General features: G+C 37.8%; 3 protein-coding genes across 3 annotated transcripts; 2 read left to right on the top strand and 1 right to left on the bottom strand.

Moving 5' to 3' along the window:
- Positions 1 to 6055: 6055 nt before the first annotated feature.
- LOC141587969 (uncharacterized) lies at positions 6056 to 6829 on the bottom strand. Its single transcript, XM_074409430.1, has one exon. The coding sequence runs from the start codon at positions 6827 to 6829 to the stop codon at positions 6056 to 6058; it is 774 nt and encodes a 257-aa protein (XP_074265531.1).
- Positions 6830 to 14509: 7680 nt separating this feature from the next.
- Positions 14510 to 15235, top strand: LOC141587968 (uncharacterized). Its single transcript, XM_074409429.1, has one exon. The coding sequence runs from the start codon at positions 14510 to 14512 to the stop codon at positions 15233 to 15235; it is 726 nt and encodes a 241-aa protein (XP_074265530.1).
- Positions 15232 to 15906, top strand: LOC141587967 (uncharacterized). Its single transcript, XM_074409428.1, has one exon. It carries the CDS (start codon positions 15232 to 15234, stop codon positions 15904 to 15906), a length of 675 nt encoding a protein of 224 aa, XP_074265529.1.
- The last annotated feature ends 2639 nt before the right edge of the window (positions 15907 to 18545 follow it).

Below are 18545 nucleotides of genomic sequence, written 5' to 3'. Positions count from 1 at the left end.
CTATAAACAACTAAGCACCAACCCTCCTCTCTCACCACCCGAGCACCACTACTACCAAACAAAAGTCGAAAAAAAAAAAAGAAATGGCACTACTGCCCCATAACCTCCAGATCTGGAGAAAAAAACAAAGAAAAATGATATTATTTGCAGGCGCGGCGGAGAGGAGAGAAACGGCAGAGGAAGTGGAGAGCAGGGGCGGCGATGAGTGTCGAGAGTGACGGTGGTGGTGTAAGGCGGCAGATCTGAGAGAAGGTGGTCGTCGGGTGTAACTTGTTTTCGGGTTGTGAGGTGTTGAGTGGTGGTGCTGAGATGTTTGGTTGTGACGTGTGGAGGAGGTGATGGTGGTCGGAAAAGAGGAGGTGAGGTGGCTGGTGGGTCGTGGTGGTGTAGTGGTGAGGAGGTGGGGGAAGGCGTGGAGACCAGTGGGAATGAGGAGGTGGTGTCGCGGGTGGTGTTGGTGGTGCGAGGTGGAAGGAGACGGCAGTAAAGGGGGTAAGGTGATGGTGGGGGCCGTGAGTTGTGGCTGTCTGTGGTGTGTGTGGTGGTGGCAGATTTGGTGGTTTGTGTCGGTGGGTGTGGGTTGGTGAGTGAGGGAGTGATTTGTTTTTTGGGTTTTTTTTTATTTTTTGAGGGTTTTAGATAGATGTGGTGAGTGTTATTTTGTGAGATGAGAGATAAAGTGGGTGGAAAAATAATCTTTTATAGTGAATTAGGGGTTTGATTAATGTAGATTAGGAAGGGTAGTGAGAGAGTGGGTTTATTTACCCTTAATCTCCTTTTTTCTTCACCAAATCTCAGCCTTCCATTTTCCTCATCTAAGGGCTATAAGGGGGACTTACGGACTCAATTGTAAGAGGTGGACTCTCTTGATCTTTACACTATATATATATATATATATATATATATATATATATATATATATATATATATATATATATATATATATATATATATATATATTGATTCTAGAGAGATTTTGACTTGCCTTAAGGAGGGAAAATGAATCTCTCTCTCTCTCTCTCTCTCTCTCTCTCTCTCTCTCTCTCTCTCTCCATTTTCATCTACCCTTATTTGTTATCTAAACAAGAGATTTTAAATTCTCTACTCTCCCTTCCTTTCTTTTCCCTCCAAATCTCTCAATTCAAACACGCCCCAATTCTTCATTCTATGATGATTGGCTTAAGGGGAAGACATGGGAAGACTATAAATATTAAAAAAAAATGCATGTTGGTGATTTAAGTGAATGGTAAATTGATAAACAATATCAATATATGCTCTTTTTTTTTCATAATCACTACCAACTTAAAACAAACTTCTAAAATCACTTATAACATAATGACTCTGACCTACTATCACTACCAAATGTCACTTTCCGTCCGAATTATGTATTATTTGACCAGAACAACCTTGCCACCTCATCCACCTTATCCCACCTCGTTGATCTTCTCAAATTCCCCCATTTATGGCCAGTCACCTTAACGACAACATCATCACAACCACCTCAATATAACCAACCCCCACTCCTTTTATGCCATCTCACCACCACCGCAGTATCGCTCCATCTCCACCAACCATGTCGCCGCATCTCCGATCTATAAAATGATTTTCCAATCAAAAAATTGTAAGATTATAATATGTGCATCGTTCTTTTGATTCTCCAACTTATATGTTTTTGTAGATCTAACATTTTAGTTTTCTAAAATGAAAAAGAAAATAAAAAAATGGGGTGTGCGGTCTTCGGTGTACCAGCGTGGGGGTAACCGAAGACAAAGGTGATCGTTGGAGATAAGGCGAAGTTGCCGGTTGTTTCTCCTAAAAGGCAATGTCAATTTTCCAGCAATAGTGTTGAGGTTATGCCAGATATGAGAGGAAGATGGATGATAGTTTAGGTTTGTGGGAGGTACAGAAGGTTAGGTTGGTTGATGTGGGCAATGGAGGAGACGATGGTGGCATTGGTAGTGGCCATAGGTGGTGGTCATTTTGACGTATGTGGTGGCCGTCAGTGGTGGATGTTTGGTGACTAGTGAGTGTGTAGATGGAGAGGAATAAGAGTCTAGGAGAGTGGGTTTTAATTAACAGGGAAGGCGTAGTTTGAGGATTAAAAAGAAGATTTTGGGTCGAAAATTTGAAATCACTAGTTTAATACTCCATCGCATCCACACCAAAGGTTACTATTACTATATTCGGCCCATCCAAACCAACTACCCATTTCTTTTTAGGTAAAAAATAAGACCAACTAATCCTAATATACTCTACATATTTACACAATATGCCATTGGTAAATATGGACCCACCCACCCAACAATCCTCATTACCCGGATAACCCACAAAGATTAAAACTCCTAACCCACCCTCCCAGCCACACACATTCAATATACTCCCCTTAATGACTCCCTCCAAAAACCCTAATCCCCCAATTCTCTCCCTCTCTCTCCCTCTCTCTCTCTCTCTCTCTCTCTCTCTCTCTCTCTCTCTCTCTCTCTCTCTCTCTCTCTCTCTCTCTCTCTCTCTCTCTCTCCCCCTCTCTCTCTCCATCTTCTCCGCCGCATCAAAATTTCCACACTCTCCCTTCATTTAATGCTAAAATGTCTAATACTCCCTTTATCCTCTCTTCAATTCTCTCTCTTTATTTCATCGTTTGTTAGAAAAATCGTTAATTTCTCCCTCGATTCTTCCTATTGTCTTGCATGGATAATCATCATATAGATTGTCCATTTGATTGTCTTGCATGTTCAATTAATCATCATCGCCTTGGATCCTCAGAATGTTCCACCCCTTAAGATTTATGAGGATTCTCTTCCTTCTGTCACCATTGTTCCAAACACTCTTAATCCTTTTGATCTTGGAACTGAGGTCCAAGAGACACAAGACCCAGATCTTGATCTTGAAATTGTTCCGGAGACCCCTGAGTATGCTAACTTGCCTGATCGTCCACTTGGCTTTATTGCGAGTCTTCTAGCTGCCCAGGCTCGTGGTGAACTACCTAATGTTGTTGGTGAGTATTCTGAACCTATTCCTGATCTAATTACGGATGTTGTTGGTCGATGCGCTAAGCCTTTTAGTGAAGAACTAAGGGTCTATTTGGGTGGTCTGAATCTTTTGGTGAAGAAATAAAGGGTGTTGCTGGGTGTTCTGAAGTTGTTCCTGAAGAAGTTGATAAATGGGATTACATTGATTATGATCTGCCTGAAAACACATCTTTGTTTGAGATGCTTTGTTCTTTGCTGCTTAGGTTTCGTTCTCAATGGCCTATTTTGAAAGCTGAGTGGTTGACTTCTAATCCTAAACCTTAATCTTTATGGGCCATCATGTTGTTAGCCTGTTTGTAATGCTTGTATTTACTACTGGTTGACGTTGATGCTGCTGTTGATTTTATTTTGTGTTGTTAAAACTTTAATGGTAAACATGTTAAAGACTGATTTAATACTGTATGTGGCTGTATGTTAATGCTGCATTCATCTGCTGGTTTGTTAATTCTACGATTAAATGGCTGCATGACGGTTCTATTTTCTGGTATTAATTGTGACCCGATGATCTTTTTATCGAGGGTCTTTATTAACTGTGGTCTTCATGTTATTCCTGATTTGTTGCTTATGTGGGTTTCATGCTGCAGACGATTCTGTTTTATGCTTGGTTTGTGACCCAATGATATTTTTTATTGAGGGTCTTTATTATAGTAATTGTGGTCTTCTGTATGTTCCCCATATCAAAAGTCATTTAGATGCTACCCCATGTTAATTGGTTAATTGATTAAATGGTTTGGCGGCTTTAAATGATTAAACGGTCAGTTTAGATGCCACCCCAATGTTACATTGGTTAAGGAGGCACTGAATGCTCATTGTTGAAGAGTTACGAACGATAAACACCTAAGAGAGGGAGGAGGTGAATTAGGTGTATCTTTTAAAAATTTTATCCTTAACTTAGTTACTTGATTAACTTAAGTGAAGAATATTGAAGTACAAAACTTGAGAAACTTAATTGAATATAAGTTCACAAGAAGGTACAATAGTTTTATGTCACAGTATAGGTGAGTGTGACACAGACCTTGACTAGGTACAAGCGAGAAATAGCAAAGTGAAAGAACGTAAAAATAAATGAACAAACAAGCAACATTTTAATAATTGGTTCAGCCTCTACTCCGAGGCCTACGTCCAACCGTTATTTTATTGCTTGTTTAGAAATTTACTCAAACTTACTAAACCCCTTACAATGAAAATAACTCGCCAAGCTACTCCGGTTGCACTCAAACTTAAAGCTACTCCGTTTCAAGAGTTTATGGGTTCTATCTCAAGGTGTTACAGAATGTTGAATCTCAAGAGTTCACTAAATGAACATGGAGATCACAATTAAGATCTAACACAAGAATCATGGAACAAACTCATTATGTCACAGTACATCGAACTGATACTTGGAGGTTTTACAGCTTTTTCGAAAACAATTGAAGACTTTAAAATCTGAAAAACGTTTTGCACACACTTGAAGAACAAAGTTTTAAATGCACAAATGATTTGCAATGTTTTACAATAAATGCTTAGGAAAGTCTTGAGAAATAAATGAGACTAAGACACTGTATTTATAGTGGATTTGATCTCAAGTAAGTACAACTTAGGAAAATTAAATCCAATATAAAAATAGTAGCTTTGAGTGATGGTAAGTGTTAGACTATAGGCTTGAGGCTTAAGAAATCAGAAAATTTACGCTAATACACTCAACATGTGACCTTTTACAAAAATGGCAAAAAACTTTTTTAGATTTAAAAGTTTGACAAGTCTAACTTACCATTTATGTAAATGGTGTTTGCACAAATCTAGAGGTTTATTCAAGTGGATTTGTGACTCAAAAATTTCAGATTGTTTTCAAGCTTTTGAAGATTCAAATGTTTAAGGTTTGAAATTTGCAAAGTTTTAACACTTAAAACATTTTGTTGAAAAACGTCCTCCATACGGTAGTACCAGAAACCACGGTACAACGTACTGTTGCATGGTTTTGCCGTAACTTGACTTGAATGAGAATGTTACACTTACTCTTACATTTTTCGACTAAGGCTAGAAAAATATCATTGTCTTGACTTTCTTGATTATCTTGATCATATTGAGTCATCATTGAAAGTCCATTTGGTTGCCTCAATCACTAGTCATTTTCAACTAAGAGCAAACAATCAAATAATAAGGGGACTTGACATCATCAACTCAATGTTTTCTAACAATTGTCGTGCTTAATGATGAGAAGGGAGTCCAGCTTGAGAGCATATGAGTTGCTGTAAATATGATGACTAAAAGTATTAACAATGATAAAGTATTGAACACAAAAATTAAATACTACCAAGTAGTGTGCACTTAAACAATAGACATGAGACCCTCATCACTACATTTCAAAAGTTCTTGTAGGAACTAAACATTGAGAGTGCACAACCTCATAATGTTTGTTTCATAAACATTTTAAGCATTGTTCACAAATTAACTTGCACTTCTTCAAAATGAAACTTCTTCATCCGTTGTTGACAAACAGACTGCTTTTTCTTACTTCAAAAAATGATTTGTCTTCTGGACTTCTTCTTTATTCAAAAAAGGACTTGTCTTCTGCACTTCTTATTTTTTCAAAACAGGACTTGCACTAACATCATGCTTAAAGAACAGCTACTTCCCCTAGAATTACTTGTTGCATTTCTCCCCTTAGATGAGGTAGGACTGCCCCTTGTCCTTGTTCATCTAAGTAGGTTAAACACTCTCTTACCAAATACTCATCAACAATTAAGTCCCTAGGAAGTATGCCAAGCCTTTCAAGGACACGCTTCCTCATGTGAGGTATGCTAAAGTTGTTGTGTCCTTTGCATTTCATGATTTCAATCATGACAGTTTGTAGTGTAAGGAAGTTGAAGTTCAGCTTCTTGTGAACATGTTGTATAAAGGCATCCTCTACTACACCCACTAATTCAAGAACTGTAGTGGTTGCTACTTCATGTTGAAGTGATTGTAAATCAGAAAAAAAAAACATAAACATTGATATTTAAGTCGGGACTATTTGGTGGTTGAAAAACTAAGTGAATGTTGATAAACTAAGTGAATGTTGCTTTATCTTGTTGAATCCATATGCCTTTCCTTGCATTTTCTGGCCATCTGGCCTTGATGGATGGGATAATTTTGTTGATCAGGCAGTCCTTGATAACTTGTTTTGTGAGTGAGGTGGTTGGTTTAGTCTCTAATGTACCAGCCTGCCTGTTTTTGCTTGTCCTTGCTGCTGGTACCTCTTTGATAAAGGGGAATATTCCAAGTTTCCCATTGAATATTAGTTCTCCATTGTCCCCGTACAATGGTTTACAAACAGCGCAAATAAACATAACTTTGGTTATGAATCGCTTTGAGTGACAAGATCGATATGGAGGTTCTTCCTCTTCAAGAATGTAGAAGCTGTCTATTGTCTTTGTTATGTAAAACCATTTTTGGTCGATGTGAATTTGTAGAGACATGTCTTTGAATTTCGCCACACCTGAATTTCTCTCAACAATTATGGAGGAAAGTGCAAAGATGAGCATTTGTAGCTTGTTGGAATCAGTTAAACTTGGATTTATTGCATTGGTATGTTTTCGTATCTTTTTCTGTTTAACCCATCGCTGAACTGTTCCATACAGAATTTTAAGCTTCTTTGCAAGTTTATCAATACTTAAACGATGTTTCACAGGCAAGTTCTTCATCTTCTCCTTGTCGATGTAAACTCTTCTTGCGTTTGTGTTACCAATCCTTCTAGATGGTAAATGTATCATTTCACCATCAACAACTTTGAGTTTTCTCGACTCCATCACAACCATATGGTTTTCCTGGTTATGTTCCATTTTGTAGCCACTTCAGAAATCTTCCCTTTGAAGGGGATCCCTTTTGCTAAGTTAACCAAAAGAAAACGAGCAATAGAGTCCTTTTCGTCATTGCTCAAATTAGTCTTCCCCATAATTAAGATAAGTATCCTGATAAACTAATTTTGTGATCAAATTTTGAGAATGTCTTTAAATTTTTTTTGTGTGCAGTGAAGCAGTATTTGAGAGATTGAAGGAAAAGATTTTGTTTGGAAGAGATTTAGAAGATAATGATAAAGGAAGATTGAAGTGGGTACTTTAATCACATTTTTTTATGAATTTGTCGCAAACCTTAAACTTTTGTAATCACAATTAGCTCATGTATTTGGCGCAAAACTGAAATTTTTGGCTGTAATTTCAGTTGGACAGTACCTTTTGGAAACAATATTTTAATATCAACTGGGTTCCTCTTTTGTAGAGAATCATCATCTTCACTTTTTCATTAGCAAACAAAGTGATGTTAACCGTTAAACCCCACTCCCATATTTTCATTAGCAAAACAGGTGGACCTCACTTTTATGACATATTTATCCTTGCTTTTTCCACAAAGGCTTGAAACATGTGCCCCCTCTCATGTTACCTTTGGTGTGGATGAGACGGAGTATGGTTTTTCGGCCATTTAGTAGTGATAGTAGGTAGGACCGTATGACTCATTATGTTGGTAGTGATTTTGAATGTTTTTTTTTAAGTTAATAGTGTTTATCAATAACCCTTAAGTGAATACGTCATTTCATTTAGTGTAGTTGGTGTGACACCCCATAATTTCGCAATAACAATGAACATGAATGCCATAGTCAGTGCGAAATAGCTTAAAGTTCTCCAAGCCACATTACATCATAAATCGACATTAAAAAAAGGGAACAAGTGAAAAAAGAGCATATGAAGCATATGCAAGCGGTAAATAAAAGAAGAAGGGATATTTGTCTTAAGCACATCCATTAATCATCAAAGATTAACCATTAGCAACTCACGCAAAGACACACAAACTAAGAGTATACAAGCAAATCCTCTTCCGAAGGCTATGGCCAAAAAAACGATATTGCGGCAATACAAAGAACCCACATCATCATAACCAAAATTACGACATCACAACTATGCAAACCATTAAGGCATGTATACACATGACTCACATCAATATGACCAAAAGTACGCCATCATAATGACACAAGGCACAAAGGGTCAAAAGAAGAGGGTGTTCACTCTCAACGATAGGACCAAAAGTATGATATCATAGTGAAGCAAGGCATACAACTACACAAAAGTATCTCACATCACAATGACCAAAACTACAACATCATCCTGAGGCAAGGAACATAAGGCAACGACTAAAAGTACGATATCATGACACATAGCTATAGCTATATTACGGTGAGCATTTCATAATCAAAATTAATGAAACCCCAAGCTTCAATCCCGCAGACTAAAAGCGCTACATCGTAGAGGAAGATTTGTTAGGCTCACGACTAAAAGTCCAAAGTCTGACATCATGAGCCCAGATTCACAAAAAAAAGTACGAATTTGTGAACCGAACACCACCATTAAGTCACATGAACAAAAGTATGATATCGTGGATGACCTCCATACATGTAAATATAACATTTGATAGCCCGGTCGATCAACGCAAGAGTCAACCTCTCAACAACGTTGTCGTACTTATTCAACTCACCTAAGCGTGTAAGACAACTCAACAATGCATAATAAACATAATTCAATGACCATTCAATGGAAACAAACCATAACACTTGTCCAGATCCAAGATGATAATCAAGTAAAGGAACAAGAGGCATAATAAAAGGGTCTTAATGTTAGATACGTGACAATACATCATACACATGCATTAGAACACAGGTTTTAAAACATAAGAATCAAAACAATGCAGGAAAATAACACTACAGTCCTCATTGCCAAACCTAGAGCTTGACACGGCCAAAGTAAGTTTGGCGAAACCTAGAGCTTGACACAGCCAAAGTAAGTTTGGCGCGGTCCAAGCTTCATTGAACCAATTTGGCACTGTCAAGCATAGTTTGGCACATTCACTCAATTTGTCACCTAATTTTCTATCAAACTCATTCACAATTGATTTCTCCTGCCAATACTCTTAAAAAAAATATTAAGATCAACACTAAAATAACATTAAGATCAACATTATTACAACAAAACACAGATCCCGGGTTTACCCAAAGTTGCCCCAACATCAATGTTGGGTACAAATAACTCTAAAATAACATTACATTCAATAAATAAATATCATTTCATATTATCTATGGGTCACATTTATCACTCGATATTCATAACCAAATGTGCCATGTTCAATCCCATATATATTACTTATATTTTTTTTTTTAATCCAAACGCAATCTCAATATTATTAAGCAACTTTTTTACAAACCAACAATGATATCATATCCAACATCATATGAACCACAAGAATCACATCTCGACATACCAACATGTATTTAAGATAAAAGATAGACATAAAGTTGAGAACTTTACTCTGAACAAAGAACCACACACAAAGTTGTCACATTTTCATTCAAAATTACTTATGCTAGCATATAAAATACAAAAAAGGCCGGGAGGTTATATCAAGTAGTAACCCATCACCTTACCTTATTAGCACTCTAATCCTTCAAATTATTGTCAATCTTGTAGATTTCCACTTTCGGGTAACTTGTGTCAACACCTTTGAACAATCCACAATAAACTCGTTAGAAAATTTACTTTTAAAAAGATGCAGAAATATGAATCTTCCTTACATTAATAAATAGAGGGCAATGAAAGGAGAATAATGGCGCGAACAGAATTCAGAGGGTGGTGGCAGGGGCGGAGGAAGTATATAAGTTTGAGTGATTCTTGTATATTAATTGCAATTAGGTTACAATGTTTCTATAGTACAATAACAAAAAGAGCTTCTAAGCCTAATGCACAAGGCAGCCGATTACAATAAGCAACAACCAAAGATTACACAAATATTGTTAGCTAAATAAGAGGATACACTCACTACAAAATAAATGCGGAAAACTGACGGACAAATTCCGTCAAGAACGGCTATTATCCGTCAGAAACGCGGTTTTCTAACGGAAAATCCGTCAGAAATGCGCGTCACTACGATTCGTCACGAAAAACGCAATACTGACGAAATTTCCGTCAGTATTCCGTATTATTGACGGAAAACTGACGGCTAATCCGTCAAACAATTTATCTGGAATTTGGCAAAAAGTCAACCTAAAATTGGCTTTCCTGACGGAAATTCCGTCAAAAAAGTCAACTTTATAGACGGAAATTCCGTCAGAATTTTTGTTTTTCTGACGCAAATTCCGTCAGAATTGTCAACAATACTCACAAATTCTGACGGAATTTCCGTCAGAAAATTGATTTTTTTTTAAAAAAATGCGATTTCTGAACAGCATCTGAAAACCTTCACCCGCATCTAAAGTTTTCTTAAATGCTTCTTTGAAGTATTCCAGTGCACACTAAAACATTACATCATCTAATATACAATATAAATGTATATTACATTCTTAATTTTTAAATGTAAACACTAAATTATGTACATCCACCATAAATAATTGCCAATGGTCATTTGACCCTATTTGAGCTACACATGTACCTATAGCCGTCTTCTCGGTTGCTCCTTATATTTGAGTTGTCTTCTTACTAGCAACATTGTGTTGAGTTTTCAGCTTGGGAAGGCTCACATTCATATAAGAATCAGCAATATCAGTTTAAAGATTATCAACTTGAAGCTTAACCAAGTCAGCCATAACCTATACACCCACAAATAACAATACACAAAAATTTAGCTAGCACCCTGAAAGACCCCATGCTTACAGTTCTAACAACAAAATGGCCAAGCACAATAGGTATCTCTTGACTAGTTTCTGCTTTATATGCAAAATTTTGGATCTTGGAACACCAAATACAAAGCTATTGTTAACTTGATTACTTTTTCAAATTTAACTAATATTTAACGTTTTACAAAAACTAGGAATATTGTCCTTGTTACTCACATATTACTCTATCCATATTACTCTATCAGTGATTAGAACAAAAAGCAGACTAGAAACACTACGTCATAATAAAATTGATGAATACCAGAACAAGCATTTATACATGGCTAGACCTCATAACTTAATCATTCAATCACCATTCTTCAATTCAGAATAGAAAGGATGCGTCTCGAATAATAAAGTACTAACAACAACAAACATAAATGTGCCGGCAAAAAATCTATAGAGATGAGAGAGAATCTAGAGAGAGAAAAGCTCTGAAATTAATCAAAAAAGAAAAGGAAAAAAAAAGAGAAAACAATAACCCTAGATTTGTGTGCGCAGTCATGGTGATTGCTGCTCGATCTTCATCGACTATTCTTCGTACTGCCACCAAATCACCACAAATTCTCAAAAAAAATGTTGGTTCATCATCTTCTGCTACACAAATTAATAAACCTTCTGATACGGATACTGGGAAGACGAAAAATGTGAATGAGATTACTGGTGTTGCTCCTTTTAATTTGGATTCTATTGAAATTGATGAATCTGGGGAAGGATGGTATGTTCAAGGCAAAAGGAAAGCTGTCTTGGAACGAATTGACGAGGAGCCTGAGGGTTTGATGCAATTTACCACTGAAGATGTACATGAAGAGCTTAACTACTGGAAATCTTCGGTCTATTGTTTCATCCTGGGCGCTAATCCTCCATGGGAAATTATTGAGGGGTTTGTTCGACGAATCTGGGCAAATTATCCAATTGACAAGGTATCTTTCTTGCCAAATGGTATCTTTTTGGTTCGTTTCTCTTCTGAGGCTAGTAAGTTGGCTGTTCTTAAGCAAGGCCATTTTTTGTTTGATAATAAGTCGCTTATAGTTAGGAGTTGGGAGTCTCATGTTCAGCTTAATAAGGATGATGTTAAGAAGGTGCCTGTTTGGGTGAGAATCATGGATTTACCTCTGAAATATTGGGGTAAATGTCTACCTCGAATTGCAGGCTTGCTAGGTAAATTTTTACGATGTGACCAGTCCACTGAGGGGAAAACACGATTAGGGTTTGCTAGGGTTTTGCTAGAGGTTCCCTTTGGTGAAAGCTTACCTAATTATGTTAAATTTTTGGATGAGGATGGTCATGTTGTTAAATTGAATGTTGAATGTGAATGGCAACCCATTTCGTGTGGTGTGTGTGGAGGGACTGGTCATGCTACTGAACAATGCAGGAAACCAAAGTCCAAAAATCAGAAACCTTCTACTCAACCAAAGCAAGAATGGGTCCAAAAGAAAGATGTAATCCCAAAGGCTGTGTCTCAACCTGCTGTCTCTATTAGGATTGATTCCATTCCTCCTGTTAATCCTATTAGGTCTGACCCTATCATTCAGCCTGTTCCAGTGTCTACACCTAAACCTGTGTCCGCTGCAGTTGGGTTTGCTGGCTCCTCTGGTGCTGCTACTACTCCTCAAGAGGTTCAGCATAAACTTCAGGTGACATGGAATAAAAGTGGAACATACCAGCAAGTTAATACTCCAGCACCAGCAAATACACCTGCCAAACCCCTTGCTATTAGTAGGAGGGATATCATTACTGCTGGCAAAGCTACATCCAACTTCAGGGAGTATACATTCATTGATGCTCTGAACAATGCTACCCCTAAAGTTGGCATAGGTACTAATGGTAGTGCATTACTCCCCCCTGGGAGTAATGCCTAGGTTTGGATTTTGGAATGTTAGGGGGCTAAACAAACTATCTAAGCAAAAGCATATTAAGTGGTTCTTACATACTCATCAGGTAGAGTTGTTTGGTCTCCTTGAGACAAAGGTAAAGCCTTTGTCTCTAAATGCCATTAGAACTAATTTGTGTGATGGATGGTCTATTTCTACCAATACTTCTTGCCATCCTGGAGGTAGAATTTGGGTGCTTTGGAAACCTAACATATATCAAGTTAATTTTCTTCACTACAGTGCCCCAGGCAATGCATATGAGGATTACGAGATTAGTACTTTCTTTCCAATTTCATCTCACTATGGTATATGCTTTCAATGACACCATAGATAGGAAGGTTCTCTGGCCTGATCTGTCTACTTTTGCTACTAATGTTACTGGTCCTTGGCTTTTGTGTGGAGATTTCAACTGTGTCCTTACTCCTACTGAAAGGCTTGGGGGTCACACTACTATTGAGGAGATGGAAGATTTTCAGGCTTGTGTGGATCATTGCTCCTTATTAGACAGTCCTGCAACTGGTTCCTTTTACACCTGGAACAATAAGCAGGAGCCATCTACTAGGGTTTACTCTCGTTTGGATAGAGTGTTGGTGAATCAGGAATGGCTACTTGCCAAACCTGATGCCTATGCAAATTTTTTAAATGAAGGCTATTTTGATCATTCCCCCTGTATCATTCATGATTCTGCCATTTCTTTTACTGGGAGGAAGAGTTTTAAATTTTTTAACATGTGGAGTAAAGTGCCTGAGTTTTTACCCTATGTTCAGCAAGTTTGGAATACTCATAGGCAGGGAACTAAAATGTTTCAAGTGGTAATGAAAATGAAGAGCTTGAAGCAGCCTTTGAAGAATTTGAACAAGCTACTTTTTGCTGATATTGAAAATAGTACAGCTCATGCTTGGAAGGTTTTAGAAGCTATTCAAACTGCTGTTCATAACAACCCTACTGATGCTGTTCTTATTGATCAGGAAAGAGAGGCTCTTAAAACTTATGGAGAGCTTCAGTCTGCCTGTGATAATTTCCTTATTCAGAAGACTAAGGCCATTTGGGTTAATCAAGGAGACAATAACACTAAGTATTTTCATAGTGTTCTTAAAAATAGGCATGTTCATTCCAAAATTTTCAAGATCACTGATATTGATGGCCATACTCACACTGATGGGGATAAAATTCAGCAAGCTTTCCTCAATTATTATCACCAGTTGCTTGGAACTACTTCTTCTACTACCCCTGTTAGTAAGTCTGTGGTTCAGCTGGGGAAGGTTTGTTCTTCTGAGCATTGGGATATTCTTTTGCATCCTGTCAGTAAAAATGAAGTTAAAAATGCTATTTTTTCCATTCCAAACCACAAGGCACCCGGCCCTGATGGGTTTTCCAGTGCATTTTGTAAAGATTCATGGTCTGTTATTGGGGATGAGGTGTGCAATGCTGTCCTAGATTTCTTCACCTCTGGCAAATTACTTCAACAGGTGAACCATACTTTTATTACACTCCTTCCTAAAGTTGATCTTCCTCAAAATGTCACACAATATAGGCCTATTGCTTGTTGTAATGTTCTTTATAAGGCCATCTCAAAAATTCTTGCTACTAGATTGTCTAAGGTCCTCCCTGATATTATTAGCCCTAATCAAGGGGGGTTTGTAAAAGGTAGGACCATCATTGAGAATATTTTAATTTGTCAAGATCTTGTGAGGTTGTACAATAGGAAATCTGTGTCACCTAGATGCTTGATGAAGGTTGACCTCAAGAAGGCCTATGACTCTGTCAATTGGGGTTTCTTGGAACAAATGCTTGAGGCTTTGCAGTTTCCTCCTCCTTTTACTCATTTACTAATGACCTGTGTCAGAACTGCCTCTTATTCTTTAGTGTTGAATGGCATGAATTTTGGATATTTTAAGGGGGCTAAAGGTTTGAGGTAGGGGGACCCTCTATCCCCTCTTCTGTTCACTATCACTATGGAGTATTTGAGCAGGATTTTGGATCATGTGACCACTACCATGTCCTTCAAATTCCATCCTTTATGTGGTAGGCTTCAATTATCTCACCTTTTATTTGCCGATGACTTGCTCCTATTTTCAAAGGGTGATACTCATTCAATTATGATCTTATTAAGGGCTTTTGCCACTTTCTCCATTGCTACTGGATTACAAATGAATTCTATGAAATCTAATATCTATTTTAATGGAGTTCATCATTCTGTGAAAGCTGATATCATTGAGGTGTCTGGGTTTGTGGAAGGTACCTTGCCTTTCAAATATCTAGGTGTACCTATTGTGTCTGGTAGGCTTTCAACTAATCACTGTGCTGTTCTGATTGATAAAGTTACAGCCAGAATTAGAGGGTTTGGTTCCAGGAAACTCTCCTATTGTGGCAGGTTAACCTTGGTGAATGCAGTCCTGACTTCCTTGTATAGCTACTGGGCCAATATTTTTATGATTCCTAAGGGTGTACTCATAAGGATTGATACCTTGTGTAGGAACTATCTTTGGGATAGTTCCACTGAATTCCTGAGGTCACCTCCAGTCAGCTGGGAGAAATTGAGTGTGCCAAAAAATGAAGGAGGATTGGGTGTTAGAAATAGTTATTATGGAATGCAAATTTCTTTGTGGGTAAGCTTGTGTGGTGGATTCATTCCAAGCCTGATGCTCTTTGGGTTAGGTGGGTCAATCACATTTATATGAAGGGTACTCCTTGGGCTTCTTACTCCCCTAAACCAGATGTTGCTTGGAGTTGGAGGTCTATTTACAAACTAAAATCTAAGTTCCCATTGGTTTTCTCTACTGGTGTATGGAGTACCACCCCTCCTGGGTATTCTGTCTCCAGTGGTTATGAGTTGATCAGGACTCACTACCCACGTGTCCCTTGGTCAAAATACACTTGGAATGTCTGGAGTGTGCCTAAGCACACCTTTATTAATTGGTTAATAGTCAGAGAGGCCCTGCGTCTGAAGGATAAACTGTTTCTGTTGGGCATTAGTAAGGATACTTTATGTTTGGTTTGTGGAATGGCTGATGAGACTCATTTACACCTTTTCCATCAGTGCCATTTCATCAGAAGAATTATTGGGATGCTCAGTGTCAAGCTTCATGTTAGTCTTCCCCTCACTGGTACCTTGGCTTGGATTCATAGCAAGCCATGGTCGAAGATTAAAAAGAAGGTCATTATTGCTTGGATTCAGCGATACTATATGGTTTGGATTCAACGAAACAAAGTCTTTGTGGATGGCACCCTAGCTCATCCGAATAGGGTTGTCCGTGATATAGTTAGCATGATGAAAATTCGTTGTACTTTTTGGCTTCAAAATGTAATGTCTACTAGAGATAAGGAATGGATAGTTATGATTAGCTCCTAATTATAATTATTCATTGCCTTAAAATTGTACCATTAGTTGGTAGTTTGTAAATTGTTTGTTCTTTGGTTTTAATGAGAAGCTAACCTTTCACCAAAAAAACAAACATAAATGTGAAGGGAAGACCATAAGAAAGTACCTGAACGTTTCGCTGGGTAAAATCAAGTATAAAACTATAAAACTCCTATTTGTCGTTATATATCTGCTTACAACAATCAATTTAAGAATTTGTAAGTTACCCTATATTTGCTTACAAGAATCTCCTATTTTGTAACACTTGTGATTTTATTAAATGAGGCAGATTGTAGTAAAGAACCAAAAATGAATAGCACACAAAAATAAGCAGGCATTTAACTTTCTTAGCAACACAAATCATACCTGGTGTGATGATGAAAAAGTGCGAAGGAGCTCTCCTTTATTACTTTGATCTACTACCTCCCGTAAATGTACCTGGTGTCAAACAACAAGCGCCTGATTTTAATAAATAAGTAAAGTACCCAAACGACTCAAACCATCAACAATAAGATTTGGTACTCACCATAATTAAAATGAAACGCAAAATAAGCAACTACAGAATTTTAGGCCTAACGATTTTGGTCTGCAAACAAGACGTGTATCTATCAAGATAACAAAGTAACCCAAAAAGCCACTGGCAGTTAACCTTGTTACATAGGCTCCTTGGACATGGTCCTTAGACATAGGAATACTAACTTTCGTTTGCATTCTGTCAACTTTTTGAAATTTTCCAATACTAATTGGCTTCAACATTCTCAACAGGGGTGGTTAGCATGTATTCCTATACCGTATCCAATATGTATACGTAATAAATTAGGCAAGAGCTATAACATCCTTAAATTGTTAGAGAAAAGTCAACCTGGCTCTAAAGTGTCGCCACTAAAATCCATAAACAAGCCTCAAGTCGCCTTCTTCTCGTTGCGCCAACCTAAGCCTTCGCCAAGTAGTGAATTGTGTCAGACAATTATGCCAGACAGTCTACTATCATCAGTTATCGGAAAAAATTTGACAGTGTTGTTATATATGAAGAAAAGTTCTAGGCGCATTGTAACACCTGAAAAATTGACAGATATAATTACATTCCAAAATTGAATACTCTTTAAAAATTGAGAAGTTATAAATTTTGACAACTTGAACTATCGTCTGAGAAACCTTGCAAAATAGATCATAAAACCCAAAAGAAGTGACCACATACAACAATCTAATAGGACATAGGAGAATTCCTTATTTGGACTGTCAGATAATATGTTTTCAAATGACTTAGTAGTAAGCATGGAGGGTTCAACTCTCACCACCTTTTATTTCCGTTTTTCCTTCCATTTTTTCACACCAAAGCAGTCAAACCTAGTGTAGTATACAATGTGAGGAAACAATAAAAAATTGAGTGTCAAATAGTCTGCCACGTCAAATGATTACAGTCATAAGATACGAGTATCATATAAGTCTTACACTATTCATTTACCTCAAAAACCATGTTGATCTATGGTAGAGTTAATGCACATCAATTGTTAGAATATTCACGTGCATCTCATACACTTCGAAGGAATTGAATTGAGATGTTATCATGTCGTGAGCTGCGCTACACAAAAGCATATCATACTGAGAATATATTTGCACATTACGTCAAAATAAGGGTTTTTACGGCTAAAAAGGTATAGATAAACATGCAACAAACATTTCCAACACTACTATTTTCTCACCCACTACCCGCCTCTCCTACAACAGATCCCCAATACACAATTGAAGAAAGTTGGCGACAAGAGTAAGTTTTAGACAAAAGCAAACATCAAATCCAATTTTCCCCAATTATATACAAAAATAAAAACCCTAGATCAGAAATAAGAGCAACAAACTTGAAATAAGAATGGCAAAATTAATCAATCATCACACAATGTAAATTAAGCCCAAGATCAACTATCATAGCCCCAAAAAAACTCAGATCTCACTTTGTTGAAATAGAAATAAAAATTGAAATAAATCTAGTGTAGTAGAATACCACATACCTTATTAAAACAAAAGAAAGAAATATAAAAAAACACAAGCATGGTAGCGGCGGTGCGTGCAATGGCGACGCAACACAAAGACGGACGACGATCATAGATCATGGGGTGAGGCAGGAGGACTGCTAGAAGAAGAAATGACTGAGGGTTTACTTGATGGGACTTGCTATTTCCAACACACAAAATTACTCAATCCTACACTTTTTTCCATCTTTTTCCGATTTAACCCCTCACATTTTTACAAACAAAAAAACCCTAGGGAGAGAAAGAAAAGGGGGGAGAGAGAGAGGGGTGAGACAATGTAACAGCCACCCTTTAGTCAAGCCACCAGCCGCCGGTAACGACGACGAGAGTAAGAGTTGGGGTAGCCGGCGTAGAGAAGGGGTTGGGATGGTGCGACAATGACGATAGGGGTAAGGGTTCGGGTCGTCGGCAACGTGGAAGAGAGAAGGGGTTTGGAAGGGTGCGCAGACGGCGTAGACGGCCTGGGTACTCGCGGGTGGGATGGTCTGGGTGGTTGCCGGCAGATGGTCTGGGTGGTCAGGGCTGGGTAAGGTGTGATCAACGGAGAGGAACATTGAAATCGACGTCGGTGTTGGATAGAGTGGTTGTCGGCGAGGCCGGGAT

Source organism: Silene latifolia, chromosome 6 (assembly GCF_048544455.1).
Source record: "Silene latifolia isolate original U9 population chromosome 6, ASM4854445v1, whole genome shotgun sequence".
Classification (NCBI taxonomy): Eukaryota; Viridiplantae; Streptophyta; class Magnoliopsida; order Caryophyllales; family Caryophyllaceae; genus Silene; species Silene latifolia.
The sequence above is the reverse complement of the archived record's forward strand: the minus strand, read 5'-3'. Positions and strand labels throughout refer to the sequence as shown.